This window comes from Pleurodeles waltl, chromosome 6 (assembly GCF_031143425.1).
Source record: "Pleurodeles waltl isolate 20211129_DDA chromosome 6, aPleWal1.hap1.20221129, whole genome shotgun sequence".
NCBI classification, from domain to species: domain Eukaryota; kingdom Metazoa; phylum Chordata; class Amphibia; order Caudata; family Salamandridae; genus Pleurodeles; species Pleurodeles waltl.
In genome coordinates this window covers 887494766-887516967 of record NC_090445.1, presented here as the reverse complement: position 1 = coordinate 887516967, position 22202 = coordinate 887494766, and the positions used below count along the sequence as shown (strand labels likewise).

Genomic DNA, 22202 nt, shown 5'->3' with positions numbered 1-22202 from the left:
TTATGCAGAGATCCCTGACCAATTCATCCACAGAGTATTGCCTTTGGCCTAGGGGTTTGGAAACATGGCAGCAAAGTTTGGGCCTTTTGTGTTTTCATGTAGCAAAAAGTTATATGTTTGGGTTGCCCCATCTTGGGAAGTACGGGAGCAGGGCTTGGTGGTGGAGTTCCCACTCATGGACCTGTTGCTGCGTTCCGCTGAGCAGGTCTGCAGAGTTGTTGTCGGTTCCTGGAAGACACTCTGCTAAGAGATTAACCTGGGGATGGATGGCCCACTGCCAGATGTGGGGGTGAGTGAATACGGATGTCATGTTGGCTGTCGCACAAGGTCTACACTGCTTTGAATCTGCTGAAGAAAGGCTTTGAGTGCCACATGAATGGCTAACAGTTTTAAGTGGTTGATATGGAGACATATTTGATGAGGTGGCCACAGATCCTGGACTGTCATGCCGTTGAGACCTGGCCCACTTTTGCCTGGTACATGATCGCACTGCTATCCAGGTCCCTAGTGCCAGATCTCTTTCCCTAAAACCGTACAGTTGTTCCCCAATTGGCAACTCCTTTATTCTGCCTCTCATCCCTAGTAAATTGTACCCCTGATACCTAAGGCATGGGTATCAAAGAGGGTCCCAAAGGGCTGCAGTATGTATTGTGTCACCCTCGTAGATCACCCCCCTGCCATTGCAGGCTGCATTTCTTGCTGCAGCTAAATGTGAAAACACAACACTGTACATAGCCTGTGTGCCCTGTCCCCTAACACTGCGTTCAATATATTTAAGTCACCCCTAAAGTAGGCCTTACAACCATAAGGCAGGGTGCATTATTTTAAATGTGAGGGCATATCTGCCAAAGCAGATTTGCCCCTGCTATGTCTTTTGTCGACACTGGTCAAAACGAGTTATCCAGTTACCTGATGGCTTCACTTTAAAATAGGGATGTTTGGTATCAAACAGCTTGTATGAATAAACCCTCACTGATGCCAGTGACGGATTCTTTAACACATGCTCCCAGAGTGCACCTTAGAGGTGCCCCTGAAAAACCTACCAACTACCAGTATGCAGACTGACTAGTTTTAGCCAGTCTGCCACCAATAGACATGCCTCTGACCCCCAAGGGGGAGAGCCTTTACTCTCGGGCAGTCAGAAACAAGGTCTACTCTGGGAGAGGTGTTTACACACCCCACCCAACAGAATGGCCTGTGAATCTGCATTCAAAGGCAGGGGGCTTTTAAGAAGCCCAGCACCCTTGGTATGCAGGTTCTGGCTTCATTCAGAGGAAAGATGCCGACCCCCTGCTCCAGGGCCCATTTGGCACTGGGACAGGTGCGAAATTTAGTATTCAGCTAGGTGTGTCCACCCCTCAGGTCAGTACCACCCCTAAGGTGAGCTGCCTAATGTGGACACAACATTTATAAATCTGCCATCTTGTTGTTGTCAGAATTAGGAACTCTGGAACAGGGTTAAGCCCACTTCCCACAGGAAGTGGTCATATAGAGGGTTTAATTATCCCAAGGGGTGAGTGGCCCATTGGCTATTACCCTACATGCCCCTAAACACCCCTGAATGCAGTATCTGGTGGAGCCCCCACAGCACCACGAAATTAGATTCCTACTGCCCTACGAAGAAGGACACTCAAGAGCAGCGAAAGCAAAAACTGAGGAAAAAGCACCTGACTTGGCCCCAGCCCTCCCGGCCTGTCTGCTGTTCCTGCCGATTTGCACCAAAGCTGGCTCGTCCTGCAAGCTATTGTGCCTCCAAAAGCCTGGGAGGACTGCCTGCCTTCAGAGGCCCAGGAACTCCCATAAAGCAGCAGAGCTGCTTCTCTGCATCTTGCACGCACCCCAAGAGAACTGCAAGGATGCCGGACCACTGAAAACCTAACACCTGAAACCACCACTGCACCCGAGCCTCCTAACCCAAGCTGAATAGAGCCAAAGGTACTAACGTGGTCACCCGGCCCTCCAGAGACAAAACCCACCTTGGACTTGCCCACTGTGGACTCACCGAAGACGCCTGCAGCCTCTGCCCACAGGCCCCCTCAACCGCGAGTGTTCCCGATGGTGCAAACCCAAAGCCTCAAGACACCTTTGTACCCGTCAGACCTGGCCCATGGAGAAGAGGACCTAAGGTGTCCCCAAGCATCTCAAGATTTCAACCCACCTGTTGGTTCACCCTCACTAGAACCTGCAGCCTCTCTTTCACCGGACTGATCCCCATAGACTAACACAGGGCAACTGACACCAAAATGTATCTCTGTACCCAGCAGCCACACTACGCCCAATGTGACGTGTTGGTGTGGTCCTGACCCTTGCCCAATACTTACCTTAAGTCCAGGAGATTGGTCCCGTAAGTCGCTGTAATATACATATTCCATATTTGTTTTTCCTCCATAGGATAACATTGCAGCTTCCAAAAATTACACTGCAGACTTTTCAAAACTCTAAAGATTTTTCTTGTAAAATGTACTTTCCTGATCGTATTGATTCTGGTGCCTAAACATATATAAAGATACCTGTTATTTTTGTAAGTTGGTGTGGATCTCCTTACTGAGACATGTCTCTTTTTTATTGACTGTGTGTGTATCTGCAGATGTCTAACACTCCTCTCTCATAAGCCTAATACTGCTCAACCGCACTACCCCCGAAAGGAGCACCTCAGGAGTGCTAGAGCAAGCCCCTGTCCACTAGTAAGAGAAGCCCTGGACTCTTTGCACAATATATCACATTTTGATATATCATATAGAAAGCCAGCTTCCTGCACTTACCAACACTAGATCCTCCAACTGACTCTAGGCTTGTGACCACTGGCTTGAGAGGTACGCCTGAAGGGGGGCACATATGTAGTTGGGTATGGGGCACTTTAGCAATGCATGAAGCATCACTCCCAGTAGCTGCATTACTGTGCGACCTGGAAGTGAACAGAGTGGCTGAAAAAGAGAGAGAAGCTGCAGGAATGCTTGCAACCTCTGGAGCTGGGCGAATGCTTTGCCCACTACAGAATTGAGCACTGTCCCTAGGGAGGGTTGAATATGGAGTGGCTCCAAGTGAGACTTGGTGTAGTAGACCGCGAACCACGGCTGTGCAGCAGAGAGATTGCAGTACGGGCCTGGGCTAGGCACTCCTGTGTGCTTGAGGTCTTGATCTGCCAATCAATGATGTAGGGGAAGATGACAGATCCCCCCCTCCTGAAGTGAGAGGCTATCACTGGTAAACATTTGACTAAAGATCCTTGGGCAGTTTTTACTTCAGGCTTTAACAAATATGAAAACGTATAACTGTTTTTCTTTTATACATATCAGACCTGTAAGCCACACACTTTTTAGAATTGCCCCTTTTCAATCACCTAAAGTTTTATTTAACCACACATACTCTGGTTGTGGCAGCTTCAATGAATACGTGTGCAGAGGCATAGGGAAATGTTACTGTTACACTGCCCAAAACAGGAACCAACAGTGCTTAACAGGTTGGGTGCTCTTCATTCAGCATTATTCAGTTAAAAGCGCAGAAGTGAAGAGAAGCCCATGGTGCATTTCAGGTCTGTTTATGGCAGGACAATCTTGTGAAATCAGAATGTTCCACTTCCACGTAGACTATTTTATTTATTCCTCAAGAGAGAGCATCTGTAACTTTTCAGCATTTTGTGCAAAGTCATGTAACAACAGTTCTTTGTTACCTATATAACAGTACACCTTTGAGAATTATCTCTCTCAATCCAAGTGGAAATGCAGCTTTAGGGGAAGACAAAGCTGTAAATGTGGGGCACGTCTATTGGCCTCTTTAGTGCTGTTCCTGACCCAAAAACCAAGGCCAAGCAATAAGAGTAAAGAGGTATATTACATTAACATTGTTAAGAAGTTTCACATGAAACTGCAGCAACAGATGTGAACAGGAATTACAAACAAAACTGTCATATATATTCTGCATGCAATACTTAATAGGTGTATCATAACTTATTTTATATAAATTACTTTCTCTCAGATAGATGTAGGGCAGTAATCCAAATATATGGCAGTGCAAATAACATGCAAGGAAGACTTCAAAGAGTAGAACAGCTTACTTGTACAGGAGGACTGCTACAGGCATGGTGAAAGGATTCTGGTATTTATCTTCAGTTTCCTCACAAAGTGTGGTAAGATCGTATAGTTTAACTATGTCACTTCCACTGGCTGCAAAAAAAAGTAAAAACAAAAAAATGCACAAGGAAGTTAGAATATGAAAGCATACTGGAGTGATAAAAATAGAATGAATAATAAACCTTAAAGTTCACCTTGCAAGATCGACAATTAAACCATTTGACTGGCAAAAATAGGAATATGATCAGACATAATAAACTAATACCTTTAAAGAGCCAGTAAGTGTGTCCTTCCTTGGTACAATTAGATTTTAGAAAAGATAAAATGTTCTGTGCAATATCCTTAACCACTTTTGTGGAGAAATTGGAGTTGTCCAAATTGGGAATATCTTCTGTTTTTATCATTTCATATTTCTGTAAATAAAAAGTACAATTAATAATTATTTCCATAAAATTACTTAAACACACCACACATCTATTAAAAACACCACTATAGGCAGTTTCATATCTTTTTTAAAAAATGTATGCTATGAAAATAAACATTGTTAGTTAGTCCCAGGCAAAAATGGAGGCAAAATGTGTACTGCACAAGTAGGACTATGTATGAAATATTTTACAATTGCTTCCCATGGGGCATTGTTTCAACAAATGATAAAAGACATTAAGTTTGTCACTCAACACAAACTAAGAATTATTATCTTAAAAATAAACATGAAAATGCGCCAGATCTTTATATATTTTATTAGACTAAGTAGGAATAGTGTACAAAGACAGCACAATGCATACCTTCCCAAGCCACACAAACTTATCCGAAGATGCCTGCATGAAAGCAGTCGAACATGCCAAATGCATGAGCAGTAGGATAGCTTCTGGGGATGACTGATGGTCTTCCAAGACAAGCTTGGACTAAAAGGCAACTATCTGTCAAAAAGGCAAGCAGACGTTTGGCTTTTTTAATAGCTATTTAAAAATATTGTTTTTTCCCCCATTTACTTCTAAAACCATGGGGACATGGTGTCCTATCAGTGCTGAATTGAGGTCATCTGCCACCTGAGAATATTCCAACTCTTAATCCAGGGATCTAGATGAGGAAACATGGTTTAGAATGACTTGTTCTGCAGCAGAATTGCCAACACAGATTTGGGCAGCAAAAGTTGTACTTAACACAGAGATGGAGGTGGAAGAGATGGTTGATGAGGGCTGTGCAATGTTGTGCTCGTGATGGTAAGTTCCCTGATCAGAAAATTCTGTCATGTTCTGTAATGAACATTTGTGTAATCATTGAAAATGGAAATAAAGTTTCTGAAAAAAATGCCCTTCTCAGTTAGTTCTGTTCCTGAGCCCTGTGGTGGTCTTTGGAGAGAAGTACCTTCGGTGTCGATGAGTATTACAGATTCTAGACAGCAGTGACAGTGCGCGTCAGTGAACGCTCAAACATAAAAACAGGTAGTGGAAGAAAGGAAGCAAGTAATTCTGCAGGACTCGTGAATTTGTACTGCAACAGGGTTCATTCTCTTACATGACACATAAGGCCACAGAGAGAAATTAGGTCTAATTCGAAGATGCAGAATCAGCACAAGGAGCAGAGATGTTCAACACAGCGGCTATCACAGCTATCAAAAAAGTCACACTTAACCAAGTACTCATAAGGTTTGTGATCTATGAAACCCTGAAACACACAGGGCAGAGCAATCGGTATTATACTAATAATATATAAAACAGTTATTAGGACTGAGCTAGAAGAACAAGTTACTTACCTTCAGTAACGAGGTATCTGGTAGAGACTCTATCTAGCTGCAGATTCCTTACCTTAGAATTCCCTGGCGTCAGCTTAGAATCCAGCGTTTTTTCTGAGCAGTACCCTGCGTGCGCCGTCGGGCGGCGGCTTTCGGATCCGCGTGCGTCGACCAGCTCCGTGTGCCTCGTCAACGTCGTTGGAGCCGTCTATGACATCACGGTTGTCTATATAGACGCCATCTCGGTGCGCGTACATCAGTTCTTTTCCAGAACTTCCCACGCCAGAAGCGCAGAGTCATGGAAGAACCAACAGTTATGGATTTTACCTCTTTGACTGTTTGAAGTAACAATTCTTTCATGCCTTTAAGAAAAGCAAAAATGCCAAAATCATATATATACATATGTGTATATAAATAAATATATGGAAAATGTCACTTACCCAGTGTACATCTGTTCATGGCATGAGACGCTGCAGATTCACATGCTGTGCATTATCCTGCCATCTAGTGTTGGGCTCGGAGTGTTACAAGTTGTTTTTCTTAGAAGAAGTCTTTTCGAGTCATGAGACCAAGGGACTCCTCCCTTTCGGCTCCATTGCGCATGGGCGTCGACTTCATCTTAGATTGTTTTCCCCGCAGAGGGTGAGGTAGGAGTTGTGTATATAGTAAAAGTGCCCATGCAATGGAGTGAGTATGTATACATAATGTGTATAAAAATAGTATATATTTACAAATTTACAATTGTACAAGTTTCATCAACTTATAACGGCTACAGGCTCCCGGGGAGGCGGGAGGGCGCATGTGAATCTGCAGCGTCTCATGCCACGAACAGATGTACACTGGGTACGTGACATTTTCCGTTCGATGGCATGTGTAGCTGCAGATACACATGCTGTGCATAGACTAGTAAGCAGTTATCTCCCCCAAAAGCAGTGGCTAAGACTGTAGGAGTTGAAGTTGTTTGAAATAATGTTCGTAATACAGCCTGTCCTACTGTGGCTTGTTGTGTTGTTAACACATCTACACAGTAATGTTTTGTGAATGTATGAGGCTTAGACCATGTGGCTGCCTTACAGATTTCGGTCATAGGTATATTTCCTAGAAAGGCCATTGTGGCGCCTTTCTTCCTAGTGGAGTGCGCCTTTGGCGTAATAGGCAGATCTCTTTTTGCTTTAACATAGCAGGTCTGAATACATTTCACTATCCATCTGGCAATGCCTTGTTTGGATATTGGATTTCCGGCTTGAGGTTTTTGGAAGGCTACAAACAATTGTTTCGTTTTGCGAAACTGTTTTGTTCTATCAATTTAATACATTAGTGCTCTTTTAATGTCTAACGTATGTAAGGCTCTTGCAGCTACTGAGTCTGGTTGTGGAAAAAAGACTGGGAGTTCCACTGTTTGGTTTAGGTGGAATGGTGATATAACTTTTGGTAAGAACTTGGGATTTGTACGGAGAACCACTTTATGTTTGTGTATTTGTATAAAGGGTTCTTGTATAGTAAATGCTTGTATTTCACTTACTCTTCTAAGAGATGTGATAGCTATTAGGAAGGCTACTTTCCAGGTTAAGTATTGCATCTCACAAGAGTGCATGGGTTCAAATGGTGGACCCATGAGTCGTGTTAATACAATATTGAGGTTCCACGAGGGAACTGGTGGTGTTCTTGGGGGTATGATTCTTTTTAAACCCTCCATAAATGCTTTGATGACTGGGATTCTAAAGAGTGATATTGAATGTGTGATCTACAGATAGGCAGATATTGCTGTGAGATGTATTTTAATGGAAGAAAAAGCAAGATTAGATTTTTGTAAGTGCAATAAGTAGCTTACAATGTTTTTTGCGGAAGCCTGTAGTGGTTGAATTTGATTATTATGGCAGTAATAGACAAATCTTTTCCATTTATTTGCGTAACAATGTCTTGTAGTTGGTTTTCTATCTTGTTTAATGACCTCCATACATTCTTGTGTAAGGTCTAAATGCCCAAATTCTAAGACTTCAGGAGCCAGATTGCTAGATTGAGCAATGCTGGATTCGGGTGTCTGATCTGTTGTTTGTGTTGAGTTAACAGATTTGGTCTGTTTGGTAGTTTGATATGAGGTACTACTGACGGGTCTCGTAGTGTTGTATACCATGGTTGGCGAGCCCAGGTTGGTGCTATTAGTATTAGTTTGAGTTTGTTTTGACTCAATTTGTTTACTAGATACGGAAGGAGTGGGAGAGGGGGAAAAGCGTAAGCAAATATCCCTGACCAACTCATCCACAACGCATTGCCCTTGGAAGGAGGGTGTGGATACCTGGACGCGAAGTTTTGGCATTTTGCGTTTTCTTTAGTTGCGAATAGGTCTATTTGTGGTATTCCCCAGCTTCGAAAGTAAGTTTGTAGTATCTGGGGATGAATTTCCCATTCAGTGTGTTTGTTGGTGATCTCGACTGAGATTGTCGGCTAACTGGTTTTGAATTCCTGGGATGTACTGTGCTATTAGGCGAATGTGAATCGCCCAATGCCAAATCTTTTGTGCTAAGAGACACATTTGGGATGAGTGTGTCCCTCCCTGTTTGTTTAGGTAATACATTGTTGTCATGTTGTCTGTTTTGACTAGAATGTGTTTGTGGGCTATTAGCGGTTGAAATGCTTTCAATGCTAGAAACACCGCTAACAGCTCTAAATGGTTTATATGCAATTACCTTTGTTGAATGTCCCATTGTCCCTGTATGCTGTGCTTGTTGAGGTGTGCTCCCCACCCTATCATGGAAGCATCTGTTGTGATCACGTATTGAGGCACTGGGTCTTGGAATGGCCGCCCTTGGTTTAAATTTATAGGATTCCAACACTGAAGCGAGGAGTGTGTTTGGCGGTCTATCAACACTAGATCTTGAAGTTGACCCTGTGCTTGTGTCCATTGGGTTGCTAGACACTGTTGTAAGGGCCGCATGTGTAGTCTTGCGTTTGGGACAATGGCTGTAAGGAAATGCCTCCTTGGCATGGTTACCCCCTGACTTTTTGCCTTTGCTGATGCTATGTTTTGAATTGAAAGTGTGCTGAGGCCTGCTAACCAGGCCCCAGCACCAGTGTTCTTTCCCTAACCTGTACTTTTGATTCCACAATTGGCACACCCTGGCATCCAGATAAGTCCCTTGTAACTGGTACCTCTGGTACCAAGGGCCCTGATACCAGGGAAGGTCTCTAAGGGCTGCAGCATGTATTATGCCACCCTAGAGACCCCTCACTCAGCACAGACACACTGCTTACCAGCTTGTGTGTGCTAGTGAGAACAAAATGAGTAAGTCGACATGGCACTCCCCTCAGGGTGCCATGCCAGCCTCTCACTGCCTATGCAGTATAGGTAAGACACCCCTCTAGCAGGCCTTACAGCCCTAAGGCAGGGTGCACTATACCATAGGTGAGGGTACCAGTGCATGAGCACTGTGCCCCTACAGTGTCTAAGCAAAACCTTAGACAGTGTAAGTGCAGGGTAGCCATAAGAGTATATGGTCTGGGAGTCTGTTTTACACGAACTCCACAGCACCATAATGGCTACACTGAAAACTGGGAAGTTTGGTATCAAACTTCTCAGCACAATAAATGCACACTGATGGCAGTGTACATTTTATTGTAAAATACACCACAGAGGGCACCTTAGAGGTGCCCCCTGAAACCTAACCGACTATCTGTGTAGGCTGACTGGTTCCAGCAGCCTGCCACACTAGAGACATGTTGCTGGCCCCATGGGGAGAGTGCCTTTGTCACTCTGAGGCCAGTAACAAAGCCTGCACTGGGTGGAGATGCTAACACCTCCCCCCAGGCAGGAGCTGTAACACCTGGCGGTGAGCCTCAAAGGCTCACCCCTTTGTCACAGCACAGCAGGGCACTCCAGCTTAGTGGAGTTGCCCGCCCCCTCCGGCCACGGCCCCCACTTTTGGCGGCAAGGCTGGAGGAAACAAAGAAAACAACAAGGAGGAGTCACTGGCCAGTCAGGACAGCCCCTAAGGTGCCCTGAGCTGAAGTGACTCTAACTTTTAGAAATCCTCCATCTTGCAGATGGAGGATTCCCCCAATAGGATTAGGGATGTGACCCCCTCCCCTTGGGAGGAGGCACAAAGAGGGTGTACTCACCCTCAGGGCTAGTAGCCATTGGCTACTAACCCCCCAGACCTAAACACGCCCTTAAATTTAGGATTTAAGGGCTTTCCCTGAACCTAGAAATCAGATTCCTGCAACTACAAGAAGAAGGACTGCTGAGCTGACAAACCCCTGCAGAGGAAGAACAGAAGACACCAACTGCCTTGGCCCCAGACTTACCGGCCTGTCTCCTGCCTTCCAAAGAAACCTGCTCCAGCGACGCTTTCCAAGGGACCAGCGACCTCTGAATCCTCTGAGGACTGCCCTGCTTCGAAAAAGACAAGAAACTCCAGAGGACAGCGGCACTGCTCCAAAAGAACTGCAACTTTGTTACAAGGAGCAGATTTAAAGACCCCTGCAACTCCCCGCAAGAAGCGTGAGACTTGCAACACTGCACCCGGCGACCCCGACTCGACTGGTGGAGAACAACCAACTCAGGGAGGACCCTCCGGCGACTCTGCGACTGTGAGTAACCAAAGTTGTCCCCCCTGAGCCCCCACAGCGACGCCTGCAGAGGGAATCCCCAGGCTCCCCCTGACCGCGACTGTCTGAACTCCATTTCCCGACGGCTGGAAAAGACCCTGCACCCGCAGCCCCCAGCCCCTAAAGAAACGGAACTTCTGTGCAGGAGTGACCCCCAGGAGGCCCTCTCCCTTGCCCAGGTGGTGGCTACCCCGAGGAGCCCCCCCCTTGCCTGCCTGCATCGCTGAAGAGACCCCTTGGTCTCCCATTGAAAACTGAAGGAAACCCGACGCGTGTTTGCACACTGCACCCGGCCGCCCCCGCGCTGCTGAGGGTGTACTTTCTGTGCTACTTTGTGTCCCCCCCGGTGCCCTACAAAACCCCCCTGGTCTGCCCTCCGAAGACGCGGGTACTTACCTGCTGGCAGACTGGAACCGGGGCACCCCCTTCTCTCCATTATAGCCTATGTGTTTTGGGCACCTCTTTGACCTTTGCACCTGACCGGCCCTGAGCTGCTGGTGTGATAACTTTGGGGTTGCTCTGAACCCCCAACGGTGGGCTACCTTGGACCAAAAACTGAAACCTGTAAGTGCCTTACTTACCTGTTGAAACTAACAATAACTTACCTCCCCCAGGAACTGTGAAAATTGCACTGTGTCCACTTTTAAAACAGCTTATTGTGTTTTATGTAAAAAGTATACATGCTAAAGTAATGATTCAAAGTTCCTAGAGTACTTACCTGCAATACCTTTCAAAAGAGCTATTACGTGTAAAATTTGAACCTGTGGTTCTTAAAATAAACTAAGAAAATATATTTTTCTATAACAAAACCTATTGGCTGGATTTGTCTCTGAGTGTGTGTACCTCATTTATTGTCTATGTGTATGTACAACAAATGCTTAACACTACTCCTTGGATAAGCCTACTGCTCGACCACACTACCACAAAATAGAGCATTAGTATTATCTCTTTTTACCACTATTTTCCCTCTAAGGGGAACCCTTGGACTCTGTGCATGCTATTCCTTACTTTGAAATAGCACATACAGAGCCAACTTCCTACATTGGTGGATCAGCGGTGGGGTACAAGACTTTGCATTTGCTGGACTACTCAGCCAATACCTGATCACACGACAAATTCCAAAAATTGTCATTAGAAATTGATTTTTGCAATTTGAAATTTTTCTAAATTCTTTAAAGTCCTGCTAGGGCCTTGTGTTAGTCCCTGTTAGCATTTCTTTTAGAGTTTAAAAGTTTGTTAAACGTTTGAATTAGATTCTAGAAATAGTGTTAGTTTCTTAAAAAGTATTCCAACTTTTAGAAACATAATGTCTAGTACAGATATGAATGTGGTGGAACTCGACACCACACCTTACCTCCATCTACAGATGAAAGAGCTAAGGTCACTCTGTACAATAAGAAAAATAACAATGGGCTCCAGACCTACCAAACTACAGCTCCAGGAGCTGTTGGCAGAGTATGATAGAGCCAACCCCTCTGTAGATGGCAACACAGAGGATGATGATAGTGACTTGGTGGGTGATTCCCCCCCACCAGTCCTATCTAGGGAGAACAGGGCTTCTCAAGCCCTGACTCCAAAAATAATAGTCAGAGATGCTGGCTCCCTCACAGGAGGGTCCAGCCTCTCTGAAATCACTGAGGATAACTCCAGTGAAGAGGACATCCAGTTAGCCAGGATGGCCAAAAGATTGGCTTTGGAAAAACAGATCCTAGCCATAGAAAGGGAAAGACAAGAGATGGGCCTAGGACCCATCAATGGTGGCAGCAACATAAATAGGGTCAGAGATTCTCCTGACATGTTGAAAATCCCCAAAGGGATTGTAACAAAATATGAAGATGGTGATGACATCACCAAATGGTTCACAGCTTTTGAGAGGGCTTGTGAAACCAGAAAAGTGAACAAATCTCACTGGGGTGCTCTCCTTTGGGAAATGTTCACAGGAAAGTGTAGGGATAGACTCCTCACACTCTCTAAAAAAGATGCAGAATCTTATGACCTCATGAAGGGTACCCTGATTGAGGGCTTTGGATTCTCCACTGAGGAGTATAGGATTAGATTCAGGGGGGCTCAAAAATCCTCGAGCCAGACCTGGGTTGACTTTGTAGACTACTCAGTAAAAACACTAGATGGTTGGATTCAAGGCAATGGTGTAAATGATTATGATGGGCTGTACAATTTATTTGTGAAAGAACACCTATTAAGTAATTGTTTCAATGATAAACTGCATCAGCATCTGGTGGACCTAGGACCAATTTCTCCCCAAGAATTGGGAAAGAAGGCGGACCATTGGGTCAAGACTAGGGTGTCCAAAACTTCCACAGGGGGTGACCAAAAGAAAGGGGTCACAAAACCTCCCCAGGGGAAAGGTGGTGAGACAGCCAAAAACAAAAATAGTAAAGAGTCTTCTACAGGCCCCCAAAAACCTGCACAGGAGGGTGGGCCCAGAGCCTCTTCACAAAACAATTCTGGGTACAAGGGTAAAAACTTTGATCCCAAAAAGGCCTGGTGTCGTAGCTGTAGTCAGTCTGGACACCAAACTGGAGACAAGGCCTGTCCCAAGAAAGATACCACTTCTAACTCCCATCCAGCTAAAACTGGAATGGCCAGTCTCCAAGTGGGATCAACAGTGTGCCCAGAGCAAATCAGGTGTCACACTGAAGCTACATTAGTCTCTGAGGGTGGGGTGGATTTAGCCACACTGGCTGCCTGGCCCCCTAACATGCAAAAATACAGGCAGCAGCTCTTAATTAATGGGACAAGTGTAGAGGGCCTGAGGGATACAGGTGCCAGTGTCACCATGGTGACAGAGAAACTGGTTTCCCCTGGCCAATACCTGACTGGACAAACCTATCCAGTCACCAATGCTGACAATCAAACTAAAGTACATCCCATGGCAATGGTAACTTTAGAGTGGGGAGGGGTCAATGGCCTGAAACAGGTGGTGGTCTCCTCAAATATCCCAGTAGACTGTTTGCTTGGAAACGACCTGGAGTCCTCAGCATGGGCTGAGGTAGAACTGAAAACCCATGCAGCCATGCTGGGTATCCCTGAACTGGTGTGTGTCAAGACTAGGGCACAGTGCAAGGCACAGGGTGAAAAAGTAGAGCTGGAGTCTGGAAGAATGGCCCAGCCTACCAAGAGAAAAGGAAAGTCAGCTGGGAAACCAGCTGCAACACAACACCAAAAAGAGAACCTCTCTTCTCAGGAAGAAGTTCTGCCCTCTGAGGGAACTGAGCCTATGGAGCTGGAACCTTATCAGGTTGAGCTCTTGGGCCCAGGGGGACCCTCAAGGGAAGAGTTGTGTAAGGGACAAGAAACCTGTCCCTCTCTTGAAGGCCTTAGGCAGCAAGCTGCTGAAGAGTCCAAAGGCAAGAAAAATTGAACAAATAGGGTCTATTGGGAAGATGGACTCCTGTACACTGAGGCAAGAGATCCCAAACCTGGTGCCACTAGGAGAGTGGTAGTGCCTCAGAGTTTCAGAGAGTTTATTCTGACCTTTGCCCATGATATTCCCCTTGCTGGGCATTTGGGACAAACCAAGACGTGGGAGAGGTTAGTCAACCACTTCTACTGGCCCAATATGTCCCAGAAGGTTAAGGAGTTTTGCCTCTCCTGCCCCACCTGTCAAGCCAGTGGTAAGACAGGTGGGCATCCAAAGGCCCCCCTCATTCCACTTCCAGTGGTGGGGGTCCCCTTTGAAAGAGTGGGTGTGGACATAGTTGGTCCACTAGAACCTCCCACAGCCTCAGGAAATATGTACATCCTAGTAGTAGTGGATCATGCTACTAGGTATCCTGAAGCTATTCCCCTTAGGTCGACTACTGCCCCTGCAGTAGCCAAGGCCCTCATTGGTATCTTTACCAGAGTGGGCTTCCCTAAGGAGGTGGTTTCTGACAGAGGTACCAACTTCATGTCAGCTTACCTAAAACACATGTGGAATGAGTGTGGAGTGACTTATAAATTCACTACACCATATCATCCACAAACTAATGGCCTTGTTGAGAGATTCAACAAGACATTAAAGGGCATGATCATGGGGCTCCCAGAGAAACTCAAAAGGAGATGGGATGTCCTCTTGCCATGTCTGCTTTTCGCTTACAGAGAGGTGCCTCAGAAGGGAGTAGGATTCTCACCCTTTGAACTTCTGTTTGGCCACCCTGTAAGGGGACCACTTGCTCTTGTTAAAGAAGGCTGGGAGAGACCTCTTCATGAGCCTAAACAAGACATAGTGGACTATGTACTTGGCCTTCGCTCAAGAATGGCAGAGTACATGGAAAAGGCAAGTAAAAACCTTGAGGCCAGCCAACAACTCCAGAAGTTGTGGTATGACCAAAAGGCTGCACTGGTTGAATTTCAACCAGGGCAGAAAGTCTGGGTTCTGGAGCCTGTGGCTCCCAGGGCACTTCAGGACAAATGGAGTGGCCCTTACCCAGTACTAGAGAGGAAGAGTCAGGTCACCTACCTGGTGGACCTGGGCACAAGCAGGAGCCCCAAGAGGGTGATCCATGTGAACCGCCTTAAGCTCTTCCATGACAGGGCTGATGTAAATCTGTTGATGGTAACAGATGAGGACCAGGAAGCTGAGAGTGAGCCTCTCCCTGATCTCCTCTCATCAGACCCTAAAGATGGCTCAGTGGATGGAGTGATCTACTCAGACACCCTCTCTGGCCAACAGCAAGCTGACTGTAGGAAGGTCCTGCAACAGTTTGCTGAACTCTTTTCCCTAACCCCTGGTCAGACACACCTATGTACCCATGATGTGGACACAGGAGACAGCATGCCTGTCAAAAACAAAATATTTAGACAGTCTGATCAAGTTAAGGAAAGCATCAAGGTGGAAGTCCACAAGATGCTGGAATTGGGAGTAATAGAGCACTCCGACAGCCCCTGGCTAGCCCAGTGGTCTTAGTCCCCAAACCTCACACCAAAGATGGAAAGAGAGAGATGAGGTTTTGTGTGGACTACAGAGGTCTCAACTCTGTCACCAAGACAGATGCCCATCCCATTCCTAGAGCTGATGAGCTAATAGACAAATTAGGGGGCTGCCAAATTCTTAAGTACCTTTGACTTAACAGCAGGGTACTGGCAAATCAAAATGGCCCCTGGAGCAAAAGAAAAGACAGCATTCTCCACACCTGATGGGCATTATCAGTTCACTGTTATGCCCTTTGGTTTAAAGAATGCCCCTGCCACCTTCCAAAGGTTGGTGAATCAAGTCCTTGCTGGGTTGGAATCCTGTAGTGCAGCTTATCTTGATGATATTGCTGTCTTCAGCTCCACCTGGCAGGATCACCTGGTCCACCTGAAGAAGGTTTTGAAGGCTCTGCAATCTGCAGGCCTCTCTATCAAGGCATCCAAATGCCAGATAGGGCAGGGAACTGTGGTTCACTTGGGACACCTTGTAGGTGGAGGCCAAGTTCAGCCACTCCAACCCAAGATCCAGACTATTCTGGACTGGGTAGCTCCAAAAACCCAGACTCAAGTCAGGGCATTCCTTGGCTTGACTGGGTACTATAGGAGGTTTGTGAAGGGATATGGATCCATTGTGACAGCCCTCACAGAACTCACCTCCAAGAAAATGGCCAAGAAGGTAAACTGGACTGTAGAATGCCAACAGGCCTTTGACACCCTGAAAAAAGCTATGTGCACAGCACCAGTTCTAAAAGCTCCAGATTACTCCAAGCAATTCATTGTGCAAACAGATGCCTCTGAACATGGGATAGGGGCAGTTTTGTCCCAAACAAATGATGATGGCCTTGACCAGCCTGTTGCTTTCATTAGCAGGAGGTTACTCCCCAGGGAGCAGCGTTGGAGTGCCATTGAGAGGGAGGCCTTTGCTGTGGTTTGGTCCCTGAAGAAGTTGAGACCATACCTCTTTGGTACTCACTTCCTAGTTCAAACTGACCACAGACCTCTCAGATGGCTGATGCAAATGAAAGGTGAAAATCCAAAACTGTTGAGGTGGTCCATCTCCCTACAGGGAATGGACTTTATAGTGGAACACAGACCTGGGACTGCCCATGCCAATGCAGATGGCCTTTCCAGGTTCTTCCACTTAGAAAATGAAGACTCTCTTGGGAAAGGTTAGTCTCATCCTCTTTCGTTTGGGGGGGGGGTTGTGTAAGGAAATGCCTCCTTGGCATGGTTACCCCCTGACTTTTTGCCTTTGCTGATGCTATGTTTTGAATTGAAAGTGTGCTGAGGCCTGCTAACCAGGCCCCAGCACCAGTGTTCTTTCCCTAACCTGTACTTTTGATTCCACAATTGGCACACCCTGGCATCCAGATAAGTCCCTTGTAACTGGTACCTCTGGTACCAAGGGCCCTGATACCAGGGAAGGTCTCTAAGGGCTGCAGCATGTATTATGCCACCCTAGAGACCCCTCACTCAGCACAGACACACTGCTTACCAGCTTGTGTGTGCTAGTGAGAACAAAATGAGTAAGTCGACATGGCACTCCCCTCAGGGTGCCATGCCAGCCTCTCACTGCCTATGCAGTATAGGTAAGACACCCCTCTAGCAGGCCTTACAGCCCTAAGGCAGGGTGCACTATACCATAGGTGAGGGTACCAGTGCATGAGCACTGTGCCCCTACATTGTCTAAGCAAAACCTTAGACAGTGTAAGTGCAGGGTAGCCATAAGAGTATATGGTCTGGGAGTCTGTTTTACACGAACTCCACAGCACCATAATGGCTACACTGAAAACTGGGAAGTTTGGTATCAAACTTCTCAGCACAATAAATGCACACTGATGGCAGTGTACATTTTATTGTAAAATACACCACAGAGGGCACCTTAGAGGTGCCCCCTGAAACCTAACCGACTATCTGTGTAGGCTGACTGGTTCCAGCAGCCTGCCACACTAGAGACATGTTGCTGGCCCCATGGGGAGAGTGCCTTTGTCACTCTGAGGCCAGTAACAAAGCCTGCACTGGGTGGAGATGCTAACACCTCCCCCCAGGCAGGAGCTGTAACACCTGGCGGTGAGCCTCAAAGGCTCACCCCTTTGTCACAACACAGCAGGGCACTCCAGCTTAGTGGAGTTGCCCGCCCCCTTCGGCCACGGCCCCCACTTTTGGCGGCAAGGTTGGAGGAAACAAAGAAAACAACAAGGAGGAGTCACTGGCCAGTCAGGACAGCCCCTAAGGTGTCCTGAGCTGAAGTGACTCTAACTTTTAGAAATCCTCCATCTTGCAGATGGAGGATTCCCCCAATAGGATTAGGTATGTGATCCCCTCCCCTTGGGAGGAGGCACAAAGAGGGTGTACTCACCCTCAGGGCTAGTAGCCATTGGCTACTAACCCCACAGACCTAAACACGCCCTTAAATTTAGGATTTAAGGGCTTTCCCTGAACCTAGAAATCAGATTCCTGCAACTACAAGAAGAAGGACTGCTGAGCTGACAAACCCCTGCAGAGGAAGAACAGAAGACACCAACTGCCTTGGCCCCAGACTTACCGGCCTGTCTCCTGCCTTCCAAAGAAACCTGCTCCAGCGACGCTTTCCAAGGGACCAGCGACCTCTGAATCCTCTGAGGACTGCCCTGCTTCGAAAAAGACAAGAAACTCCAGAGGACAGCGGCACTGCTCCAAAAGAACTGCAACTTTGTTACAAGGAGCAGATTTAAAGACCCCTGCAACTCCCCGCAAGAAGCGTGAGACTTGCAACACTGCACCCGGCGACCCCGACTCGACTGGTGGAGAACAACCAACTCAGGGAGGACCCTCCGGCGACTCTGCGACTGTGAGTAACCAAAGTTGTCCCCCCTGAGCCCCCACAGCGACGCCTGCAGAGGGAATCCCCAGGCTCCCCCTGACCGCGACTGTCTGAACTCCATTTCCCGACGGCTGGAAAAGACCCTGCACCCGCAGCCCCCAGCCCCTAAAGAAACGGAACTTCTGTGCAGGAGTGACCCCCAGGAGGCCCTCTCCCTTGCCCAGGTGGTGGCTACCCCGAGGAGCCCCCCCCTTGCCTGCCTGCATCGCTGAAGAGACCCCTTGGTCTCCCATTGAAAACTGAAGGAAACCCGACGCGTGTTTGCACACTGCACCCGGCCACCCCCGCGCTGCTGAGGGTGTACTTTCTGTGCTACTTTGTGTCCCCCCCGGTGCCCTACAAAACCCCCCTGGTCTGCCCTCCGAAGACGCGGGTACTTACCTGCTGGCAGACTGGAACCGGGGCACCCCCTTCTCTCCATTATAGCCTATGTGTTTTGGGCACCTCTTTGACCTTTGCACCTGACCGGCCCTGAGCTGCTGGTGTGATAACTTTGGGGTTGCTCTGAACCCCCAACGGTGGGCTACCTTGGACCAAAAACTGAAACCTGTAAGTGCCTTACTTACCTGTTGAAACTAACAATAACTTACCTCCCCCAGGAACTGTGAAAATTGCACTGTGTCCACTTTTAAAACAGCTTATTGTGTTTTATGTAAAAAGTATACATGCTAAAGTAATGATTCAAAGTTCCTAGAGTACTTACCTGCAATACCTTTCAAAAGAGCTATTACGTGTAAAATTTGAACCTGTGGTTCTTAAAATAAACTAAGAAAATATATTTTTCTATAACAAAACCTATTGGCTGGATTTGTCTCTGAGTGTGTGTACCTCATTTATTGTCTATGTGTATGTACAACAAATGCTTAACACTACTCCTTGGATAAGCCTACTGCTCGACCACACTACCACAAAATAGAGCATTAGTATTATCTCTTTTTACCACTATTTTACCTCTAAGGGGAACCCTTGGACTCTGTGCATGCTATTACTTACTTTGAAATAGCACATACAGAGCCAACTTCCTACAATGGCTATGCAGGAAGACATCATGCCTAGGAGTTTCATTACAAACCTGACTTGATAGTGTTGGTTTGGGTGCATGTTTAATATTACATTTTGGAAGGCTTGTACCCTTTGTGGACTTGGAGTGGCAATCCCTTTTTGTGTGAGGACTGTTGCTCCTAGGTATTGTTGTATTTGACACTGATGTAGATGTGATTTTTGGTAGTTTATAGAGAACCCTAACTTGTGAAGGGTTTCTATGAAGTAGTTTGTGTGTAGAAGACACTGTTGCTGAGTGCTGGTTTTTATTAACCAATCGTCCAAGTAAGGGAATACATGCATGTGCTGTCTTCTGATGTGAGCAGCTACTACTGCAAGACATTTTGTGAATACCCTTGGAGCTGTTGTGATGCCGAACGGTAGCACTTTGAATTGGTAATGCACGCCTTGGATTACAAACCTCAAGTATTTCCTGTGGGAAGGATGTATGGGTATGTGGAAATAAGCATCTTTGAGATCTAATGTTGACATATAGTCCTGTTGTTTGAGCAAGAGAATCACGTCTTGGGAGTGTCACCATGTGAAAATGATCTGATTTGATGTAATGATTTAGTGTTCTGAGGTCTAATATGGGTCTCAGTGTTTTGTCCTTTTTTGGAATTAGGAAATACAGGGAGTGAACACTTGTTCCTTTTTGATGGTTGGGTACTAGTTCTATTGCTTCCTTTTGTAACAATGCTTGGACTTCTAGTTGTAACAGATCTAAGTGTTGTTTGGACATGCTGTGTGCTCTTGGAGGCACATCTGGTGGCAAATGTAGGAATTCTATGCAATAACCATGTTGGATAATGGCTAGGACCCACGCGTCCGTAGTTATGTGTTCCCAGTTTTGGTAATAATCTTTGAGCCTCCCCCCCACTGGTGTTGTGTGGTGGGAGTTTGTGACGTTGGAGTCACTGTTTAGTTTGTGGGGTTTTTGGGCTTTGGAATTTCCCTCTTGTTTTAGGAAACTGTCCACCCCTATATTGTCCCCGAAAACCTCCTCTCTGATATTGGCCCTGGTATGTGGGTCTGACTTGTGAGGTGTAAGGCTCTGTGGTCTGGGCCCGAAACCCCCCTCTAAAGTGCGGTTTACTAAAAGTGCCTCTGCTCTGTGGGGAGTAGAGCGCGCCCATGGCTTTGGCCGTGTCAGTGTCTTTCTTCAGTTTGTCTATCGCTGTATCCACCTCCGGCCCAAACAATTGTTGTCCGTTGAAAGGCATATTCAGCACAGCCTGCTGGATTTCTGGCTTAAATCCGGAGGTACGTAGCCACGCGTGTCTCCGAATGGTTACCGCCGTGTTTACTGTCCTGGCCGCCGTGTCTGCTGAGTCCATAGCCGACCTTATTTGGTTGTTGGAGATAGTTTGGCCCTCCTCGACAACCTGTTGGGCACGTTTCAGGAACTCTTTGGGAAGGTATTGAATGAAATGTTGCATTTCGTCACAATGTGCCCTGTCATATCTTGCCAGTAGAGCTTGCGAATTGGCAATTCGCCATTGATTGGCTGCCTGTGCTGCCACCCTTTTCCTGCTGCATCGAATTTCTGACTTTCTTTGTCGGGTGGTGGTGCGTCTCCAGAAGTTTGTGAGTTTGCCCTTTTCCGGGCTGCTCCTACTACCACCGAATCAGGAGTTAATTGTTGTGTAATGTACACAGGGTCCGTAGGGGGTGGTTTATATTTCTTCTCCACCCTAGGTGTGATGGCACTGCTCTTAACTGGGTATTGAAACACCTGTTTGGCGTGTTTTAACATGCCTGGTAACATTGGCAAACTTTGGTATTGGCTGTGCGTAGATGACAGGGTATTTAACAAGAAGTCATCTTCTATGGGTTCTGCATGCAATGCCACGTTATGAAAAGTAGCTGCCCTGGAAACCACCTGCATGTAAGCAGTACTGTCCTCAGGTGGTGATGGCCTTGCCGGGTAGCAATCCGGACTATTATCTGAGACCGGTGCATCATACAAATCCCATGCATCCGGGTCATCTTGGCTCATCCCTGTGTGCTTTGGTGACTGCATCATTGGGGGTGTTGCTACTGGGGACAGATGTGGCGAGTGCGGTGGCGATGGCTGTGGAGAAAACTATGGTGGTGTTTTTTCTTTAGCCACGTTTGCTTTTGGCTGCATTTCCGCCTCATGGAATGCAAGCTTTCGCTTCATCTTTATTGGAGGAAGAGTTCTGATTTTCCCAGTGTCTTTTTGTATATGGAGCCTCCTCTGGGTATGGTCTGGCTCTCCCATGCCCAGTTCTTGTTCAAACCTGTGGCCTTGTAATTGGGAGGAAAGGCCCTGTTCATCTGTATAGGAGCTGTGTTTCAGCTCCGAGGCTGCATGTTTCGGCACCGAAACCTTTTCGGCAGACTTTTTCGGATCCGAGGAAACCTTTTTGGCTTTCGGGGTGCCAATCTCTCGGTGTCGAGTCTGGTCGGAGCCGGTATCTCAGTGCTGAGTCTGTTCGGAGCCGGTATCTCGACCAGAGTCGGATGTCCTCGGCTGCTGGGAGGCCTTTTTCAGTGCCGATGTTTGGTCACCGTGTTTTCGGGTAAAGCCATGGCCTGTTGGCGGTGGCGTCCCCTGGGCCTTCATGATTTTCGAGTGAGTTTTTGCTGGGGCTGGTTTACTCACGGTTTGTTGCCTCGTCGGTTGCTCACTCTTGGGCTCGTCCGAGTCCGAATCTGGAATGGAGAATGTCTCCTCTTCTTCGACGTCGGGGTGTCCGGCCGGTGTCGACGCCATTTGAAGTCTTCGAGCTCTACGATCCAGCAGTGTCTTCTTGGATCGAAATGCCCGACAGGCCTCGCACGTATCCTCTTTTTGTTCGGGGGACAAACACAGATTACAGACCAAGTGTTGGTCTGTATAAGGATACTTAGCGTGGCAGTTGGGGCAGAAGCGGAAGGGGGTCCGTTCCATGAGCCTTGAAGATGCACGCGGTCGGGCCGACTAGGCCCCGCCGAGGAGTGGAAGCCC

General features: G+C 47.0%; 1 protein-coding gene across 2 annotated transcripts in view; it reads right to left on the bottom strand.

Moving 5' to 3' along the window:
* EDRF1 (erythroid differentiation regulatory factor 1) overlaps positions 1-22202 on the bottom strand; it is a 403030-nt gene that overhangs the window by 233428 nt on the left and 147400 nt on the right. For both annotated transcript variants that reach the window (XM_069239693.1, XM_069239694.1), the window contains 2 exons: positions 4336-4483; positions 4055-4163 (listed from right to left, as the gene is read on the bottom strand). In XM_069239693.1, the coding sequence (XP_069095794.1) occupies positions 4055-4163; positions 4336-4483 (257 nt within the window). The remainder of the gene's footprint in view (positions 1-4054; positions 4164-4335; positions 4484-22202) is intronic.